Source organism: Pleurodeles waltl, chromosome 6 (assembly GCF_031143425.1).
Source record: "Pleurodeles waltl isolate 20211129_DDA chromosome 6, aPleWal1.hap1.20221129, whole genome shotgun sequence".
NCBI lineage: Eukaryota > Metazoa > Chordata > Amphibia > Caudata > Salamandridae > Pleurodeles > Pleurodeles waltl.
Window position 1 is genome coordinate 328,167,581 of NC_090445.1, and position 18,384 is coordinate 328,185,964.

The 18,384-nt window shown below is 45.8% G+C and overlaps 1 protein-coding gene across 1 annotated transcript in view; it reads right to left on the reverse strand.

Annotated features, from left to right (window-relative positions):
* Positions 1-18,384, reverse strand: part of ZFHX2 (zinc finger homeobox 2) — a 194,685-nt gene that overhangs the window by 32,523 nt on the left and 143,778 nt on the right. The window contains exon 10 of the mRNA XM_069242071.1: positions 13,108-17,961. Coding sequence (XP_069098172.1) covers positions 13,108-17,961 — 4,854 coding nt within the window. The remainder of the gene's footprint in view (positions 1-13,107; positions 17,962-18,384) is intronic.

The window sequence follows — 18,384 nt, forward strand, 5'->3', positions numbered from 1 at the left end:
GAATCTGCTAAATGTCTATCCCTTCTCACTTCTGAATCTAAGCAAGAATGCTTAGTGGAAGGTGCCTATGACAATGCTACAAATCTCAGCAACTGTGACCTCTCTGGACAGCTCGGACGTTGGAGACTTTACTCTGATGGAATGCACGTCGATTCCCCCAGGCAGTTTCTTATTGACTATGGCACGGCACGTCTTCATAAAGAGAATGATCCAACTACATAAACTCCTTTGTCCTTTTTGCTGCCTACATACCACATGAACAGCTGGCGATCAGACCAGATTTTATTTGTGCAGTCAGTATGGTGTCCTCTGGGGTCTAGCTGGTGTAATCTCACCTACTCCTTATTGGGATGTGGTGGAGAGTAAGAGGTAGGACTGTTAATGAACTGCCCCAGATAAGAAGGGGTCAACACCATAGGAAAGAAAGCTGCTTTAGTAAAAAAAAAAAAAAAAAAAAAAAAACTTGTGAAAGGAGGGTGAACAAACGGTGGCAGCAGGTCACTGCAGAGTCTTGCACAGAGAATGGGATTTGAAGACGGCTGCTGTTTTGGAAGGCAGATAAATGCCGACAGGGCAGGAATGTAAAAGACTACTGCACATCCCTACCGGACTAGAAACAGAGAATTTTGGACAGGTGTGCTTTTAAAGAGTCTACATTTTGTTACTTGCACAATGCAACAAGCCTGCTCCACCACTCAGAGTAGATTGATTTTGTATTGGGGCGACAATCTGACAATGTGATGCGGACTATCTCTGACAGCAGCTGGAAGGAACTTGAGTATCTACCCTTCCATTTTCAGAGCCTCCAGCCATGACAGTTCAGGCTCTGAAAACTGAATGGGCTAGGAAGTCCAGACTGCAAGGTAAATCGAGTGGAAGACACAAGGAGTGTCTAAGGAAGTCTGCATACCATATCCTTCTCTGCATGTCTGAAGCGATCAAAACTGTGTTTGTCCTGTCCTAGTGAATCATGTTCAAAACCAAGGGAATCAAAGACATGGAAAGAAATACAATGTAATGAAAAACTCCACCTCAATCTAAATGCATCTTCAAGGGCTCTCTGCAATGGAACCTTGATGGCACAAAACTCTGGATATTTAGCATTCTGATGAAGAGTGAAAAGATCAACGGAGTGTGCCCCACAGGGCAAGGATGATCTGGACAACCTCCGGATTGAGAGGCCATTCGTGGTTGGCAAGATGACGTCAATTGAGCAAACCAAATGGCTGGCAAATATCCTAATTCCATGCTTGTGTGCCCAAGTCCAGTCTCAACGCTTCCCAGCAGAGAAGATAGCTGCCACTTCTCTCTGCTTGTCGACATACCACATTGCAGCCCTACTGTCCTTCAAGGTCTAGACAGACCAGCCCCGAGGTAGAAGGTTTTCAGGATTAACCAAACTCTATGCACTTTGAGCAGGTTGATTTAAAACACTTGTTCTTCTGGAGACCTAAGTCCTGTGATCTCCAACTCCTCCAGATGTGCACTCCACTCAAGGGAGGGTGTGTCCATCACAACTGTGGAGACTGCTGGCAGAGGATAAAAGTATAACCATTGTGAGAAGTGTTCCTCTACTATCCTAGAATTCACTGCAGATCTCCCCCAGGCTGGAACCACTTTCGACAAAGACACCACCGGAGGGCTCTCATGCACCAACCTGCACTGTGATCATTAGAATGCGGGAAGGCAGCGACCTAGCGGATGAAGAACCACCAGGATTGGAACATGATCCACTTCTGAAACACTGGAATCGTATCAATTCCCCAGATCACCTGAAGAAGGGGAAAAACTAAAGAACTTTGGCCCATATTTATTGAACCTTAGCGCCATTTATTTTGGTGATAAAGCAGCGCTAACCTAACTCCATATTTATATTTTGACGCTAGACCCGTCTAGCGTCACAATATTGGAGTCAGCACCATGTTTAGGATGCGCGAACCCACCTTGCGTCAATGAGATGCAAGGTAGGCGTTCCCGTCCTAAACATTACGCTAGGACCCCGTGCCATATTTACCTCCAGGCGTAGAAAGGACACGCGAGTTGGAGGCAGACCTAAATAATTTAACACCAGGGTCAGACCAGGCGTTAGAGTGCAGGTAGGCCCATTTCCATGGTGAAACACCATGGAATGGGCACAAAGGTGCCCACCCCAAGCCCATCAGAGCCAACCATGTTTCTTCAAAAGTATGGAGGAACGCATAGCCCTAGCCATTCTATCCACCTTCTCCATCCTACTCTGATAATTTGACTCAAGGCACCTTGGTCTCTTCCTCTTCGCTTCAGCAAGGTAACCCTTAAGGTGGCACCACCATTTTAGGAGCACCTTGGTGGAATGAATATAATACGTTTTGATTATGAACCAATATTGAAATATATATGCAATAAATTGTTTGACTAACAATCTGTTTGGATTGAGAGATTGATCAGATACTGCAGAGGGAGTCAAGGGCTACACTTCTCCATTGTGGACCAAGATATTTTTTAGAATATAGCTAAGATCCACAAAAGCCATGCATAAGTGATCTTTTAGAGAGCCTAAGATATTTCCAAACAATTAGATTAAATGTAAAGTTCTGGTTGGTTGGGCTCACCCTGGAGCGAAATTCTGCCTGAAATGGAGAGATAATGCTGGCCTTATCAATCCAAAATTTTATCCAGAACTTGGCAGCATTTTACAAATTATTGATTAGACTGATGGGCTGGTAGTTTACTGTGACTGTTGTATCTCCTTTTCTAAACAGTGGAATAATATTGGCGCTCTGCCAAGAGCCAGGACTTTTGCCACCAGCCGCAATCCTGTTTGTCAGTGCATGTATATAGGGGTCCCACACAGCAGTCTTGGAGTGAAATAGATCACCTGGAACTTTGTCTGGGTCCAGGACCTTCCCAGGTTGCAGGAGCTGGATGGCTATCAGAGTTTCATCCAGTGTAAATGTGTAAATTGGATGGGGTCAATATCGGTTGACCCCAAGGCCTGAGTGTTGGACATTCTTACACCTGACCCTGTGCAAGTTGCTGCGTACATTTCTGAGAAATGCTGCACTCATTGTTGCAGTTGCAAAGATAATTCTACAGGACTGTGGGTTTTGAGGCTGCTGTGTGCAAAAACATGCCAGAAGGTCTGAGAGTCCCTATTTTTTGATGTCTCAAACAGGGCTGCCCAGTTTGTAACAATCCATCTCTGTACGAGCTACACTAATTGCCTCACAAGCTCAATGCTTCGCAGTCTTGATTAGTAGCCCCTTGGCTGTGCGACACATTTAAATACCAGGCTGGTGGCTGATCAGCTGACCCCTTTCTTTTTATTTTTTACACAAGTTCCTTGAACAAATGTGTTAGAGTGCCTTAAACAGGTCTTCATAAAGATCTAACAGAGGGACTGTTTCATAGAGGTACTTTGTAAATGGAGCAAAAAAAGTATTTAAACTATTATTAATTTTGCAATAATGTATCAGTAGAAAACATAGGGGCATATTTACAAACCCCGTGATGAAGGACAGAAATGCACAGTATTTACAAGATACAGCATATTTATGTCATTTTCTCCTGCGCTGGTGCACAAATTGCTGCCTAGCACTCTGTATTGTCAGCAGGATTGTTTTTGTGCAGGAAGAACCCCTTCCTGCATAAAAACAATCTAGAGAGGCATTTTCCTCTTTTTATGTGTGCTGCAGAAAGCAGCACACATAGAAAGAGGAAACACTGAGGAGAAATAGATATTTCCCATCATTGCGCCTGCCCTGGGGAGGTGTACAGTTTTGATGTATTTCCAGGTTTACAGATTCTTGTAAATCTGGAAATGTGTTAAACCCCATAGATGTTGCGTGGGAACACCCACTGCAAAGCCCATGGTATGCTTGCCTGATGCACTGAAAGACAAAGCGTTGTCTTGTGCTGTGTTGCCTTACACCATATGATCAAGGCCATGAAAAGCCAAACAAAATGGCTTTGCGAGGGCTTGTAGATATGGGTCTGCACTATGTGCTGCTGGTGCGTCACAAAAAGTGATGCACCTGCAGTGCACAGGGAATGTAAATATGGCCCATAGTTTCTACCATTTAATGGATTTTCTATTATTCCCATCGGTGTGAAATGTCTGTGAACGGGCGCTCAAGTCAATGGTGTCCCTAAAAAAGTTGCCATTCAATGTTAACTTGAGGGCATTATGGTTGCTATCCAGTCTGGACAGACTTTAAAGTCTGCCGCTACATGCCAGAGATTGAGATTAAAAATTTCATAATCAATTCTGCTCTGTTTATCTCCCTGTACAAATGTGGGAGCACAGTGTCTGTCGGAAGGAAACCCCCCATTAAAGGCCTGCATGCCATATAAAGGTCTGCATGATGATAAAGGTTAGCTCTCTAGTGTCATTATAATTCTTGCTTTATCTCCTAACTTGATAGCCAAAGCTATGCTGTCAAGCGGCTCAAAAGTGGTGTTAAAGTCCCTGGCAACTTAGAGAGGTGCGTTGGCTGTCCTATTATAAGGATGATGGGCAAGCAAAATAAGCGTAGGGGATTCTTTGTTCTTCTGTACTGTGCGGTTGTACATACTGTATATGTCAGTCTTACCTGTCTATCCTTATAGATAAACCCAAGATGCCTTTACTGTCTATCTCTAGTTTTTTGATAGATACATTAAGCATGTTCCTGACCCATATTAGGTGGCCTACAGAGGGGGCAGGCAGCTCTAGATGGTACTGCTTCTATGCTGTAATTGGAGTACCCTGATTTAAAGTGTTTTTCAAGTGCCCAGGTCTCCTGCAGAAGTACTATATTGTATCGCCTAATAAAAAGTCCTCATTTGGAGTTAATTTTCACTAGCAGACCAGCAATGTTCCAGTGATCAGATCTGATTTATACTGGTCAGATATTGTGAAGTTCTGACATGGTGGATGATGGAATTACCAGCTAAGGTACTGCACTATGTGGCTAAGTTACTCACATTGAAGTGAGAGTAAACAGAGCTTGCGGTTTCAAACTAAGTGAGCCTAGTTTGGGGACCAAAAAAGTTTTCTCCTCCTTGCTGTATGTTCTAGCATGATTTAGTCAGTCGATTTCTATTTATGGAGAATGAGTGGAACAAGCATAGCACGCTGCTTCAAGGGAGGAAGAAGGGACTACAGCACTGACTTGGCCTGGGTTACTATGGGAGTTCTGGGCAGCAAAAATGGTGAAGTTGCTTGTCGGGTGAGAGGCCGCAAGGCGTGATAGTTTAGAGGGTTGGGAACATGGGGTGCTTTTAAACTGTATGTTGGAGCCTGGAAGGGGAAACTTTTCTTGGATCTAGAGCTAGTAACCTATTAGCTATCTTGGGGTTTCTCACATGTAATTTAATGATATCATACCCATCTGTGTGATTCAGTAGACACTGGGCATGCATCATGTCATAATGAATTAAGGAAAGGCATGCAGTTGGACTTGAATCCAGTGTTTCATTTTATTGACTAAGGCATCTGTTACTTCCCTTTGGCTTGCCTTTAGTTTTGGGAAAAGTTTGCTCCTCATGTCATTAATCAGGGCTATACTGTCCTCCAAGCTCACGGTTTCAGGGGCTGTTGCAGGGTTAGATGGCAAAGTGGTCCACAGATGGGACCGGCGATTGATGCAAATTGATTAAAGCATAGTAAACTTGTAGAGCAGATCGGTGCAGCAGATTGGCTATAAACCAACAATTTTTAGCCATTGGGAGGATTTAAGAGGCAAGGAGCAATTTGCCCAGCCATGGCAGTACGCTCTGAAGCAGCAGTAACTTTGGGGGTTTGCGTATCGGATCTAGTATTATTCCTCTTCCCTTCAAAAAGTGGGTTATTTTGGGCTCTATGACATGTGGGCCTGGCTGTTTTAATCCTTTATTAAATAGGACTTCCACTTCCTCAATCAGTGTCAATATCCTTTAAAGTTTTCTGCTGCATGTCAATGTGCCTGTTTCAGCTCTTTTCCAGTGTCCATTGCAGGGTCAGCAGCTTTCCTTTTTCCCATGATACAATGCCTCTAGTCGGGTATTCAGTATGACCAACAAGGACTGCTTCAACTGGAGATGGAACCAAGGGGGCTGGCCCTGCCTCTTCCTGTCTCTGGTGGGTGCAGGATGGGCCTGCCCTTAGCCTGGGTGTGACCTGCACAGCGGGGCTTCACTGGTTCTTTATAGTGCTGTGGTGGTGCAGCAGACTCCTCCTCTGCCAGGTTTTATGGGACTCCCCAACAGCTCATGGCGCCTCCTGGCAGTAGTTTTGACCTCCAAAGCAGTGGGGCTTTGCCAGTGCTTTATAGTGCTGTGGCAGACTCCTCCCCTGCCAGGGATTATGGGACTCCCGTCCCAGACAGCTCGTGGTGGCTCCCAGCAGCAGTTTTGACCCACTTTTAGAATATTTTGATGAAGAGGAACACAAATTAGAGGGAGACCTTAACCAGCACTGAGTCAGACTATGGGCCATAAACATGTTGGCCTCGCACTCCTTGATGGCCTTGGGGTGCATGAGGCAGCATGTGTTGCACAACCTAGAATCATGCTTTGACCCCATGCACCATGGACAGACCTCGTGATGGTCTGAAACGGACATCTGTTCATTGAAATTGCAACAGATTTTGAAGCCTGATTCTTCTGGACATGACATTCCCAGGCATTGCATGGAAACTACAGAGATCAACTCCAGTTTCACACCTGGAAAGGAAAAAAGGAAATTGTCACAATGCTGGGGTGGGCGCTATTTAGTCCACTGACATCACATTTGTGCAAGTTCTGGGGCTCATGTGGAGCAGCATAAGAAAACTATGAAAAGTTTCTGGATCCAGTCTGGAAACTCTCTATCTGAGGAGTCACAAATCTGTGGTGAAAAGGCTTCGAGTGATTCTAAATGCGGCAGCTCTAATTTTGCTAACAATTCCTAAGCATCAGTTGGTCACATCAGCCTTAGCGTCTCTGCATTGGTTTCCAGTGCATAAGAGAATTTAGTTTAAGATCTGTCTAGCCCATCAGGCAATGCATGAGAAGGTACCATAGCTGATACAGCAATTGTTAAGCCCCTATAGCCCTAGGAGACCATTGCGCTCTGCTGCTCAAAGGCTGTTTGCAGTCCCCAGGATCAAGAAGGCAAAATGCGAGGGACGCTCATTTGCTTTCTTAGCTCCCAAGCTCTGGAATGCTCTGCTGGCAGAGCTGAGAAAGAGTGAGTCAGAACCTAGATTTAGAACATGCTTAAAGACTTTTCTTTTTAGTTCGTTTTGTTGTGCACGGTACTTTGTGGTTGATGTGTCCTTAGCGTTGGGAGGCCCATTGGGTAGCCATGCGATTCAGAATTCTACTAGAATACACTATAATCTTCTATACATATGAACACTGTAACAACTCATGTTATTAGACCGTGCTCTCAGCAGAGTCCCTGGGAATTCACATTACCAGAATGAATCTTAAACCATCAATTGTGAGCTAGCATGTCCCAACTTTCTAGATAGTAACTATTTTCTAAGTACCACCATTTTAGGAATGGATTGGCAGGATCTCTATTAAGCAGGAGTTTTTTTATGCTTAGGCTTCAGAAGCTATGTATCCCAGTATTACAAGCGCCATTTTACTTTCTCTGAGGCCCTGTTCGGATTACTTAATTTATCACTGGTCTTGCGCAACCATCTGACACAACTATGCCAATGGAATGCATACACCTGGAAACATCTTTATTTGTGCACTGATTTTCGCACTGTGCGGTTGGGACAGGAATTCTATATAACTTTTTCACTGAGACGTTCTGCTGCCTTATGTCTTCTGCAGGTATTGTCTCATAAGCTGGAGCTAATGTTGCTATTGAGGTCCCCAAACAGAACGTTCGTACATTTCCTCTTCGCTGGTCTCCTGTCCCATTAGCTATCTTCTTTAGACTCCTATTTATTTTCTCAGTATCTCAGATTTTTTGTGCAGGACCCTGTCATACCAAGGTTGATTTGTATACATTTGGCTTGTTTTTAGAGAGGCATGGTGTGTGAAAACAACGGCATGGAATGTGTACTGAGTGACTACCAGTGGCAAAGATTAATTTAAGCATTTCTTCCACTGCTTTGTTGTTTGTTGCAGTAGACACCCTAAATGCCTCTCACCCCTCATTGGTTTGACTGAAGATTTTTTCGAATAACGTGACTGTGCTACTATAATGGTGTACGCTACTATTCTGAAGGTATAGTGGGATTTGCTGCTCGATGACTAAAGAATGTGTATCTTCAAGATATACCAATGGTGGACAACTACATTTACAGGTAATTCATTTATGACTTACTTTTGATCTCATCCTACACCAAACTGATGTGCTGATGAAGTAGTATTTTCCAAAGAAAAGCAATAATTACATTGGAATGGTCACAACAGCACTGAAACGTAAACCAAAGTTGCCCTATGTCTTGCAGTTTCAGAGCACTGCATTTCGTTTCTAGGTAACTTCCACCAAATAAAAGCATAAAGAAGTTATTCTGAAAAATCTGACATCGGGTTTTGCTATTTTCAGAATTTTGTTTTTTAGAATATTTTCGGCCTTCATGCTTCTCCTTGATGTGGTTGTTTTGTGATGTTTCTATGTTTATTTTAATGATAATTCTATGCATTCAATTTGTAACATGGCTGAATATGCTAGCTTCAAGGTGATAACATCTTGCTCCTGCCTAAAGTATTTTTGTGGACCTTAGCACCTTATTCTGTTTTTTATGTTTTATTTAGCAGGTCTTTAGACCTTGTTGACTATGTGCCATTTAGTTATACTTAGGAGTTCCTAAATGACATAGGTGTAGCTTTTTTTCATATTTCTGACTGACTTAGGCCCATATTTATACTTTTTTAGCTCCGCATTTGCATCATTTGTTTAAGCAAATGCGTCACTTTTGCGTTAAAAAAATAATTACGCAAATGCGGCACAAATAAAGTATAAATATGGGCCTTAGTTACTCATGGACATCAGAGCACCTTGTTGTCACAGCTTTATGTAGATGTTTTTGAGGTCTCAACATGTTGTTTTCGGAAGTGATTATTTGTGGAGGGCTCTCCATGCATTATATCCTAATGCAAGCCAAGCCTCTTCATCATATAATATACCTATTCCTCCATTTCTTTGTTGCGCTCATTTACCACAGTATATAATCATCCTATACTTTGTATGAGAAGCATCATCTTTTCCTTAATTACTGCCTTTTAAGTCCCTCTACCCCACCTGTCTATTCCTCCACCTGTGTATACCGTTCATTGACTCCACCTATATCTATTTTTCTCATTGCCTACATGTACATCCCCAAAGTTATCAGATTTGCAAAATATTTTAACGTATTTATTAAGTGTGGGATTAGAGTATATCAAATAAACCAAATGTTTTACAAAACAGCCATGTTACCAGGCTTTCTATGAATATTGAGTTGGTTTGTCTTATCAGTAATATTGAGAGAGGGGCCTAATTCCCATGTCTGAAAGTCAGAAAGGTTAAAGGTTAGAGCGTCTTTACCAAGGTAACCTTAACTGATGATCGGAACGAGCAGCAAGTAACCAAACAGTGCTACTAGAGTATTGTTAGAGAAGTTTGCCTTAAATAAGAACGAGTCCAATGCCATTCACTTCCTTGTGTCATAAAAACAAAGACTTTCGGGGGGCTGGGGGGAATAGCGCTCTGAACAACTCTGAGAGACATGGAGATTAATAAGGAGTGCAAAAAGGAGCGGAGTGCAGCTTTTGATTAACGTGTAGGTGACAGATGTTGTAAACTGGAAGTCCCAATTAAGGTGATTTACAGAAATCTAGGCCTGGGAGTACCACTGCCTGGATAACTTCAATGAGGTAAGAATTAGGGATGATATTTTTCAAGAAGCAAATAGATGAAACTTTCTTATCTGAGTAGTTAGTGCAAAATATTGATCAAAGAAGAAGCCGAGATCACAATGCAATAAAAAGGAAGTGCACAGGTCCAGAAATACTGTCTCCACTAACTATTTAGCCAACTGAGGGTGGAACAGCCCAGAATCTGGACTTATGCCTATATTTATGAAGCAATGCGTTGTCTTTGCTTCATGCAAGGTGACTGAAGGACAACGCAAAGGCTTCAGTTATATATAAAACAGCCACACAAGGCCTGATTTGTGTGGCTTTGTGAAGAAATGTAATGCAAGGCAGTTGCTTGTGGCGCATTAGGTTACATTTCAACGTGGGCATTCTCATGCATCCACCCATGGATTTTAGTGCATTTGCAGATTAACAAAGACTTGTAAACCTAGGAATGTGTCAAATTGCTACACCTTCCCAAGTGAGGTGCAACAAGGATCAATATCTTTATTTCTCCTCATTAGTTTCTCTTTCCACATGTGCTGCAATTCTGCAAATGCTCCGATTATCCTCCAGTGCAGACGCTCCTCTACTGGTCACAGTCCCCCTCTCACAGGGTCCAAAGCTCACAGAGAGTGTTAGCTAATTCTAAAGGGATACCAGAAACTTGCACATGTGGTAGAAATATGAACACACACCTGGCCTGGCAAGAGGTCCGGTCAGGACTGCCCAATGCCGTGTCGGATCTGGACATGCAGTAAAGCTGAAGTCACTGTTTGTTGGTGTTTTTTAGGATGATACGTCCTTCAAGCTTCAACACATGCGTCTGGGTCATCTAGGAATGTGCCCAAACTGTCAGACGTTGGCCAGCCAACTTCCAGTATAAAGAAAACTCAGCCATTCTCTGCACTTACTCATCATCAATGAAGAATAAGACCCAGTTGATGAATCCAGGATCTGGCAGGTAGCAACTGTGCAGCCAAGCTTCCGGCCTGGCATTCAAAAGGATTCAAATGTCAAGATTGTTAACTGTACTGATAGTAAAGTGGTTGGCTTGCTGATCTTTGTTTAACAAATATTAGCTGTAACTATAACTGTAACAACTGATCTTTGAATGGGAATCAGAGACCAATGGTCGTTTAAACCAACTTGCAACAGATGTTGATGTTCGCAGTTTTTTCTTTTGTTTTTCTTTTAGGAATGTGGGCATTTTCTTCTGTTTAGAGGGTTCACAGTTGACTTTGTCCATTATGCATACAACAGATACTAACCTCCCAGAACAAAGGGTGCTCCCGTCCAGACAGTTCGTCCAACAAAGGTCCTCAAAAATCTCCCTCTTGCTGAGAAATATGGAAGACTTATTTGTGCATCCTGAGAGGGCAAAGAGTATATTCGAAAAAGGGAGAAGTTGGCTTTTATACTGTGTGACTAATAAAATATGCGGGCTGCATTTTGCAAGCCAAGTTCGCTGCTAGTTCTTTAAGTGGTTCCCTCCAGGATTACTAATGGAACTGTGATGTATGGCTTGTACAGAAAGTCTGTAGCGTTAACAACCAGATCAAAATTTGTTTATTCACTGCAAAGAGATAATAACAGTAGGCAACCAAAATTGCTACATACTGATGACGTAATCGGGGAAAAGCACTTGCTCCCCTTTCATTTTGCTGTCTTGCCCATGTTTCCAGAGACGTGAGCATGGCGGAATACGTTTGGCAGTCTCAACATTCTCCTCCTCCTTCTTCTAGGGCTCCACAGACTCCAGAGAGGTAGGAGAACATGCAGCACCATGACTGCACCAACCGCGTTCTCCCCTATTGTAAGAAGTCGCTGCAAACCTGCGATGACGACAAAAAAACATGAGGCGCCACCTTTCTGCTCACCAGAGGAGTGCAAGTTTAGGCAGGGGGGACAGGACCGCACAGAGGGTGGTGATGAATAACTAAAGGCTGAGGATTACTTTCAGAAGGTTCTGGAGAATGGGTGAAGGACAGGCCATGTTATGTGTTGCTCCCACATTAGTCCTCTGCTACTGTGCATTCGCCGGAAGCAAGGCAGAGGCTTTTGGAGGCCACATATAAAGTAAATATGTAGATCGCTAAAATGTGAATAACAAAGACGTTTTTCACCTCAGGGATCTAAGTGTCATTAGAGATAACTCAAGCTTTACTTTTGTGGTCTATTTTATATCACTCAGACCCACTCAAATTAAAATCATCTCCGTTATTCACAGTTACCTGTCCATAATTCTGTATGTTACTGATGAAGAAGACGGCATTACCTGCAGGATTATGTCCTGGCTGGGGAGGTTGTATGGCCCTGATGCTCGGCTTTGTCAGGGAAACCCTATCTGTGTAGACTGGAACCAGAAACCAGAGGACTGCATTGGCATTGCAGCAGCTGGATCACATCATATCCTAATATTCCTCCTTGTAAAAGGCCAGTGGGCCAAGGCGACCTCAGGCCTTAACGGGCCTTTAGACTGTGGATCATCAGTACTGGCCAGGGGAGCCAGGCCAAAGCTGTGCTAACCAGTCTCAAACTGGGCGGTTTTAATAATAATTATTAGCCTCATTTTCCTGTGCGAACTGGCATTAGACCCAATAGAGCCTTTGCATGACCAGAGGTGTGACCAGAAGGCATCCTTTGTGTGGCCTGGGCTGTGCAGGTTGATACCGGGTGTGTGAGGCATCAAAACAGCCCCATCCATATATAGACCATTTTAGGTAAAGACCACTCCTTGGGCCATCCAGTATTACATTAATATCCACTTCCCTAAACAGCATCTCATTTTCCTCGCACACATCTCACTTTCTCTGCCCCAGTCACCTCCTTTTACATCCACCAGCCAATTTTCCTCTCTTCATTCCCATTCAGTCAACTTAAATCTCTTCAGCCGTTTTGTTTACTGTTCTCTGTCCCCTTTCTGTTCTCTAAATATTATTTTCCTGCTCTGTATCCTTGCTCATACCCCCATAAGAAGACCTGACAGTTTTCCCCATTTTTTTTATTTTTCCCCATCAACTCTTTCCGTTTCACTCCATCTTCAATCTCTGTATCTCCTGTTCAAGTCTCCTTTACTCTTCTCAGCTCCTCTTTTAAACTCTCCTTTATCAACTGACTCTCCTATCATTGAATTACCACTTCTTCATTCCTTTTCTGTTTGTCTTCTGTCTCTTGATCTCAATTCTTCCTCATTTTCATCCATCCTAGCTCTCTCTGCGCACACACAAACGCAAACACTCACCTCCACCTCCCCCCATTGTATGTGCCCATAACTCGAGCACCCCAGATACCTCCTCTCCTTCCTCGGCTGCCCATCCTCACCTGTGTTAAATGGAGCCAGCCCTCCGATGGGGGTGGGTGGCACTTGCTGGCCAGACAGCAGAACCGGGGCAAGCCTGGGCAGAGCAGAGGGCATATTTTGAAATCCTAGCCCTGGATAAGTGGCAGCTGCAGGTGGCCCAGCAGCGGTGGTGCCTGTTTTCAGCTCTGCCTTGAGCTGTGGGACAGCACCCCCTGCAGCGGGTGCCAGATCGTAGTACTTTATCTCGTTCTTCAGCTGCTTCTGGATTGCCTCCTTCAGCCTGGCGATGTGCTGGCGGGAGAAGACATGACTGCGACAGGACACATAGAAGTCATACTTGACCCGGCAATAGGTACACTCAGAACGGGGTGCATCCCCTGATGAATCGAGGCCCATTGGTGGTGGTAACCCCTGAAGTTTAGCCTTTTTCTCCTTTGCACGGGCATTCTGGAACCACACCTGGATGACCCGCTTCTGTAAGCCGATCTCGCTGCCGAGCAGCTCACACTCACTCATAGTGGGTGTGCGATAGTTGGCATAGCAAGCCTTCATAATCTTGAGTTGCAAACTGCTCATCTGAGTGCGGAAGCGCCGTTGGCCCAGGGCATCAAGGCTGTTGTCTGCATACTTTTGCAGGCCAGGATTTGGAGAGTCTGGGTCAGCCAAGCTGGATGAGTCACTCATGTCACCAGGGCTGCGAGCCTCTGTTTCCATGGTAGGAGGAGGTGGAGATGCTCGTTGTTTGCTCTCATCAGCATTGTCGAATGGGGGTGATGGCTCACCAGCACTACTCTCTTGGTCTGTGTTTTGAGTGCTGATTGTGGCAGAGTCCGCTGGCTCGGCTGGGGTGGGGTCAGATGTAGCCGGTTCCCGTGCAGTGCAGCATGTGTCTGCCTTAATCATGAAAGCTTGAGAAGTTGCCACTGGTTGGCAGGATGATGGGTTTCCTCTGGGTGCTGGTGCAGGAGAAGATGCATGATGCATGTTTGTAGCATTGTAGTAGAAGGCAGCAGTATCTCTAAGCACCTGGAGATTAGGACTGCGATGGGCCAGTATTGGTCCTGAAGGGGAGTCGGTCAAGTGGCGGGACAGGGCCTCTGGCTTCCCCATAGGGATAAATTTGGTGTAGGGTTTTGTAGATGTAGTGGACGCTGTACAACGAAACTGACCCTTGCGCTCCCGGGCCCGGGTATTCTGGAACCAAACCTGCACCACACGCTTCTTCAGTGACACCTCTTCAGAAATTCGGTCAAGCATCTTGCGGGTGGGGTTGGAGTCCTGCATGTACCAACGGTGTAGGATCTCAAGCTGCTCAGGCAAGATAGTGGTCCTTAGTCGTTTATCCTTTGGGGGCTCATCACCCAGATAGCCGGCTTCACTCTCAGTGGGTGACAAGCTGTCTTCATCAAGCTTTCTCTTGCGGACTGCTCCAGTCATGCTGTCACCAACAGTAGAAGACAGAGCACTGAAACTGCCTGACAGCAGTGGTCCAGTAAGCAGTGAGCTATTGTCAAACATCAGGAGAGGCAAGTCCAGCAGGTGCCCGGGGACTGGGGTGGAGGTCAGGATGTGTAGACTATGGTGCTTGGCCAGCAGCTCTCGGCTGGCAAAGGATACCTGGCACTGATCACAGGAGTGGATGTTGGCACTGTCTCCCTCTTGAGAGCGCTCTGGTGGTGACTGAGTCTGCAGGGGCAGATTCTGTGGGGAAGCCTGATCCAGAGACTTCACTGGCTCTTCCGAGATTGGCACCTGCACTTCTTTCTCCTGTTCTTCTTCCTCCTGATCTTCTGAAGGTTGGTCAAATAAAACCTCTGTGACTGAGGGTGATGGCTCTTCAGTCTTCTCTGCCTCACATTCCTGCCCTGCCTTCACTCTCTCTGGAGCCTCATCTTCCTCTCTTGCCTTCTGCAGTTCCTCCTTCTCACTGAAAGCTGGGACTGGGGTTGCAAAATTTTCATTGGGGGGTTGTGTCTCTGGGGTTTCAGGTAGAGGTTGCACAGAGGCAGATACCTCGGCCTGCATGGCACTGTCTGTCTCCTTTGATACTTCCCGAAGTTCAGAGCTGTCCTCTGTATCCTCCTCAGCCAGCTGGTCATTGTAGCACTTCTTTAGGTGTTGGATAAGCTTGAAGATGCACGGAAAAGCAATGTGGCACTTCTTGCAAGCAATCTGCTTACTTCCACTCATGACACATCGCTCCTCAACACCGGGTTCTTTTCCCTTCTCACCAGCATGGAATGGAGACTCAGCTGCATTTTTCCTGGCCTTCTGTCTGGCATTCTGGAACCAGACCACCACAACACGGTTGGGGAGCCCAAGAAGCTGGGAGAGTCTATCCACCTCGCTGTCCTTGGGATAGGCACTGGTCTCAAAGAAGGACTGCAGGGCTTGGAACTGGAAGTCAGAAAACTTAGTGCGTGAAAATCGACGGCTGCCCCAACGATCAGGCCGACTGACCTCAGTATTCTGACTGTGTGGGCCACAACCAACGCCCGCCTCCTCACTCTCTGGTAGGGCAGTAGATGATGATGGCGGAGTGCTGAAGTTATAGGGACTATCCTTGTCCTGCTGGCGTTCCTTGAAGAGGCGGTTGCGGAACCAATGCTTCACTACTTTGGCAGCAAGGCCGGTGTGCTCAGACATCTGCAGGATCTTCTCCTCCGAAGGCAAGTTGTTAATGTCAAAGTAGTTCCATAGCACCTTCAGCTGCTCAGGCGTAATGCGGGTACGTGGGCTGCGACTCTCACCAGCATCTGGCTCCACTGTTACTTCACCTGTCTTTGCTTGGGCCAGTGCAGCAGACATTAACTCCTCCATGCTGGGCAGAGTAGGGGGCATGGCCTGCAAGGAAAGGGGTGGTATTAGGAACGAGGGGCAAAGAGAGAAGTCCAGTGGAAGTGGCAGTGGAGGGATCTGGACAGATGCTTCTGGTGGTGGTGGCTGTGGATCCTTCTGAGTAGGCGGGGCCTCAGCTGATGCCACAGTAGACAGCTGCTTGGGAGCATTCATGATGTCATAGCTCTTGCGGAATTGAGCTGCATATCGGCTTAGTGCCTCAAAGGGAAGGAAGCGACGATGAACGTGTTCTTCGTGGGTCTTCAGGATCAACATGTTTGAGAAGAGCTTCCCACAAGTCTCACACTTCAACTTCTCATGGCTGTGCTCCTCACTGGTGTTTTGTGGAGGCCGGGGTGGCATCGGCTGTGGCTGGAATAGTGGAGGATGGGTTGGGAGCAGATGTTGTTTTCCCTCATTGTACTGAATCACAAGTTCAAATCCAAAGTTCTCTAGCAGGGCTTTGGATGCTGTCCGTGAGATGTCAGTGGGGATCCGAGGCGGAGGCATGGCATTGGCTGCCTGTTCCTGATCAGACTCATTTGTTTTGGCATTGCCTAGTGGTGACTTTGGTAGTGGTTCTTCTTCTTGTACATTCTCACCTTTTTCCTCATCATCTGGAGTGGGTTCTGGGACCTCAGTGTCCTTTGTGTCGCTGTTGGGTGGTAACTCTGATGCAGAAGGTTCTCCAACGTTGCTGCTCACAGGGGTTGGTTGAGCAAGAGAGGGTGAGGAGGAGAAAGCAGAGGTTAGTGGTTCCATTGATGGCTGAGCTTCGTCCTTTACCATGACTGGTGGTGGTTTCATCAGGCCACCACCACTAATGAGCATGGGGCTAGCACCTGGTAGTGACAGAATGGAAGGGGGCCCTTGCATGCCAAGCTCAGGGTTCACCTTTAAGTCGTGCAGGTAAAAGGGTAGCAGGAGCTGTTGCTGATGTTGCTGTAGTTTCAGCAAGGTCTCAGGCCCTAGTGGAAAGGGAGGCAATATAGATGGTGTGAACAGTGGTGACTGCAGAAGCGAAGCCGGGCGGTGCAGGTCCAGGGACAGATGCATTTGCTGTGAGACAAAGGGCAGACTTGGGACACTCAGACCTCTTTGCAAAGGCTCTGCGCTTGGTGCCTCCACCTTCACCTCTGCTGAAGTATTGTCAATAGTTGGTGATGACGAACGAGCTGTAGTGTTTTTGCTTCCAAGTTCTATATTGTAGCTGGTGCCAGAATTATCAGATCTCTCTGCGCTGTTACTGCTGTTGGTGTCTGGGGTGTTTCTCCCAGCTGCTTCGAGCTTGGCCACCCTTGAGCGTGTCTGGTGCAGCACAGAGCGCATGTGGATCTCCAGTGTAGAACTCTGGTTGTACGACACGCGGCAGACTGTGCACTTGAAGGGCTTGTCTTGGGCAGTGGTTGCCTCAGCTCGGGATGGCAGCAAGGGGTCAATAGAGGCTTTTTTCATCTTATGTAGGTGGGACACAGAGTTGTAGTGAACTAGCAGGATGTTCTTCTGGGTGAAGGATTCTTTGCACACTGTGCATTTATACGGTCGTGAGGGATCTAGGAATTTGTCCAGGGCAAAATTTGTGCTCTTGCGATAAGAAACAGGCTGACGAATGTCCAAAGGAACACTTGTTGTGGCGGTTGGGGAAGTCTCCAAGTCTACAGGCGTGGCCTTCCCCTCTATAAGTGGCACATCTGACATGCTGTTTCCGCTGCCCAGACCTTCTTCTGCCTCGCCCATCTCTTCTTCGTCATCCTCCTCACTGTGTCCACTAGGGCCACAAAGCTGTTGGATTTCATTGTGGGTCAGTTCAGGGTGCTCATTCTCCAGGTGCTCTCTCAGCTCAGGGAAGCTCTCTGCCCTTTGACGGCAGAGTGGACATGGCAGGATACCAGCAGCCTCTTTTTCAGCATCGTCCCTTTCAGCCTCCTCTTGCTCTGCTGACTGTGCTGAATCTCCTCCTGATTCATTACCATCAGCTAAAATCCTATCAGCCGTCTTCTCACAGTTGGTCTCAGAAGTGGCTTCATGGGCGCAATCTGAAGAGAAGAACAATACACAAAACACTGTTATCGAAAAGTACAGTGAATATACCCAGAAATCCTTAACCATGCTATTGCAGTCATTAGCTTTACAGTATCGGAAATGCAACAGGACAGTATTAAAACACTGGCACTATCAGAGATGTAAACATTGCAATGACATAGCTCTGGACCAATCAGCATTACACTCTCTAGTATTAGAACTTCCAATACTGCAGTAGAAGGGCCTTCATTTCTGTACTATTAAGAATGTTTTAATCTGATATATCGAATGAGAGCTAAATCCTACAGCATCAGAGCCCTTTCCCACAGCGAGTGCCTTAAATCTTCCACCAAGTGAGCTGTAACCCTGCAGTGTGAGGGTCATAAGCCTTGAAAGGTAGGGCTCATAATATTTGTTGCAAGAAGACCATAAACCAT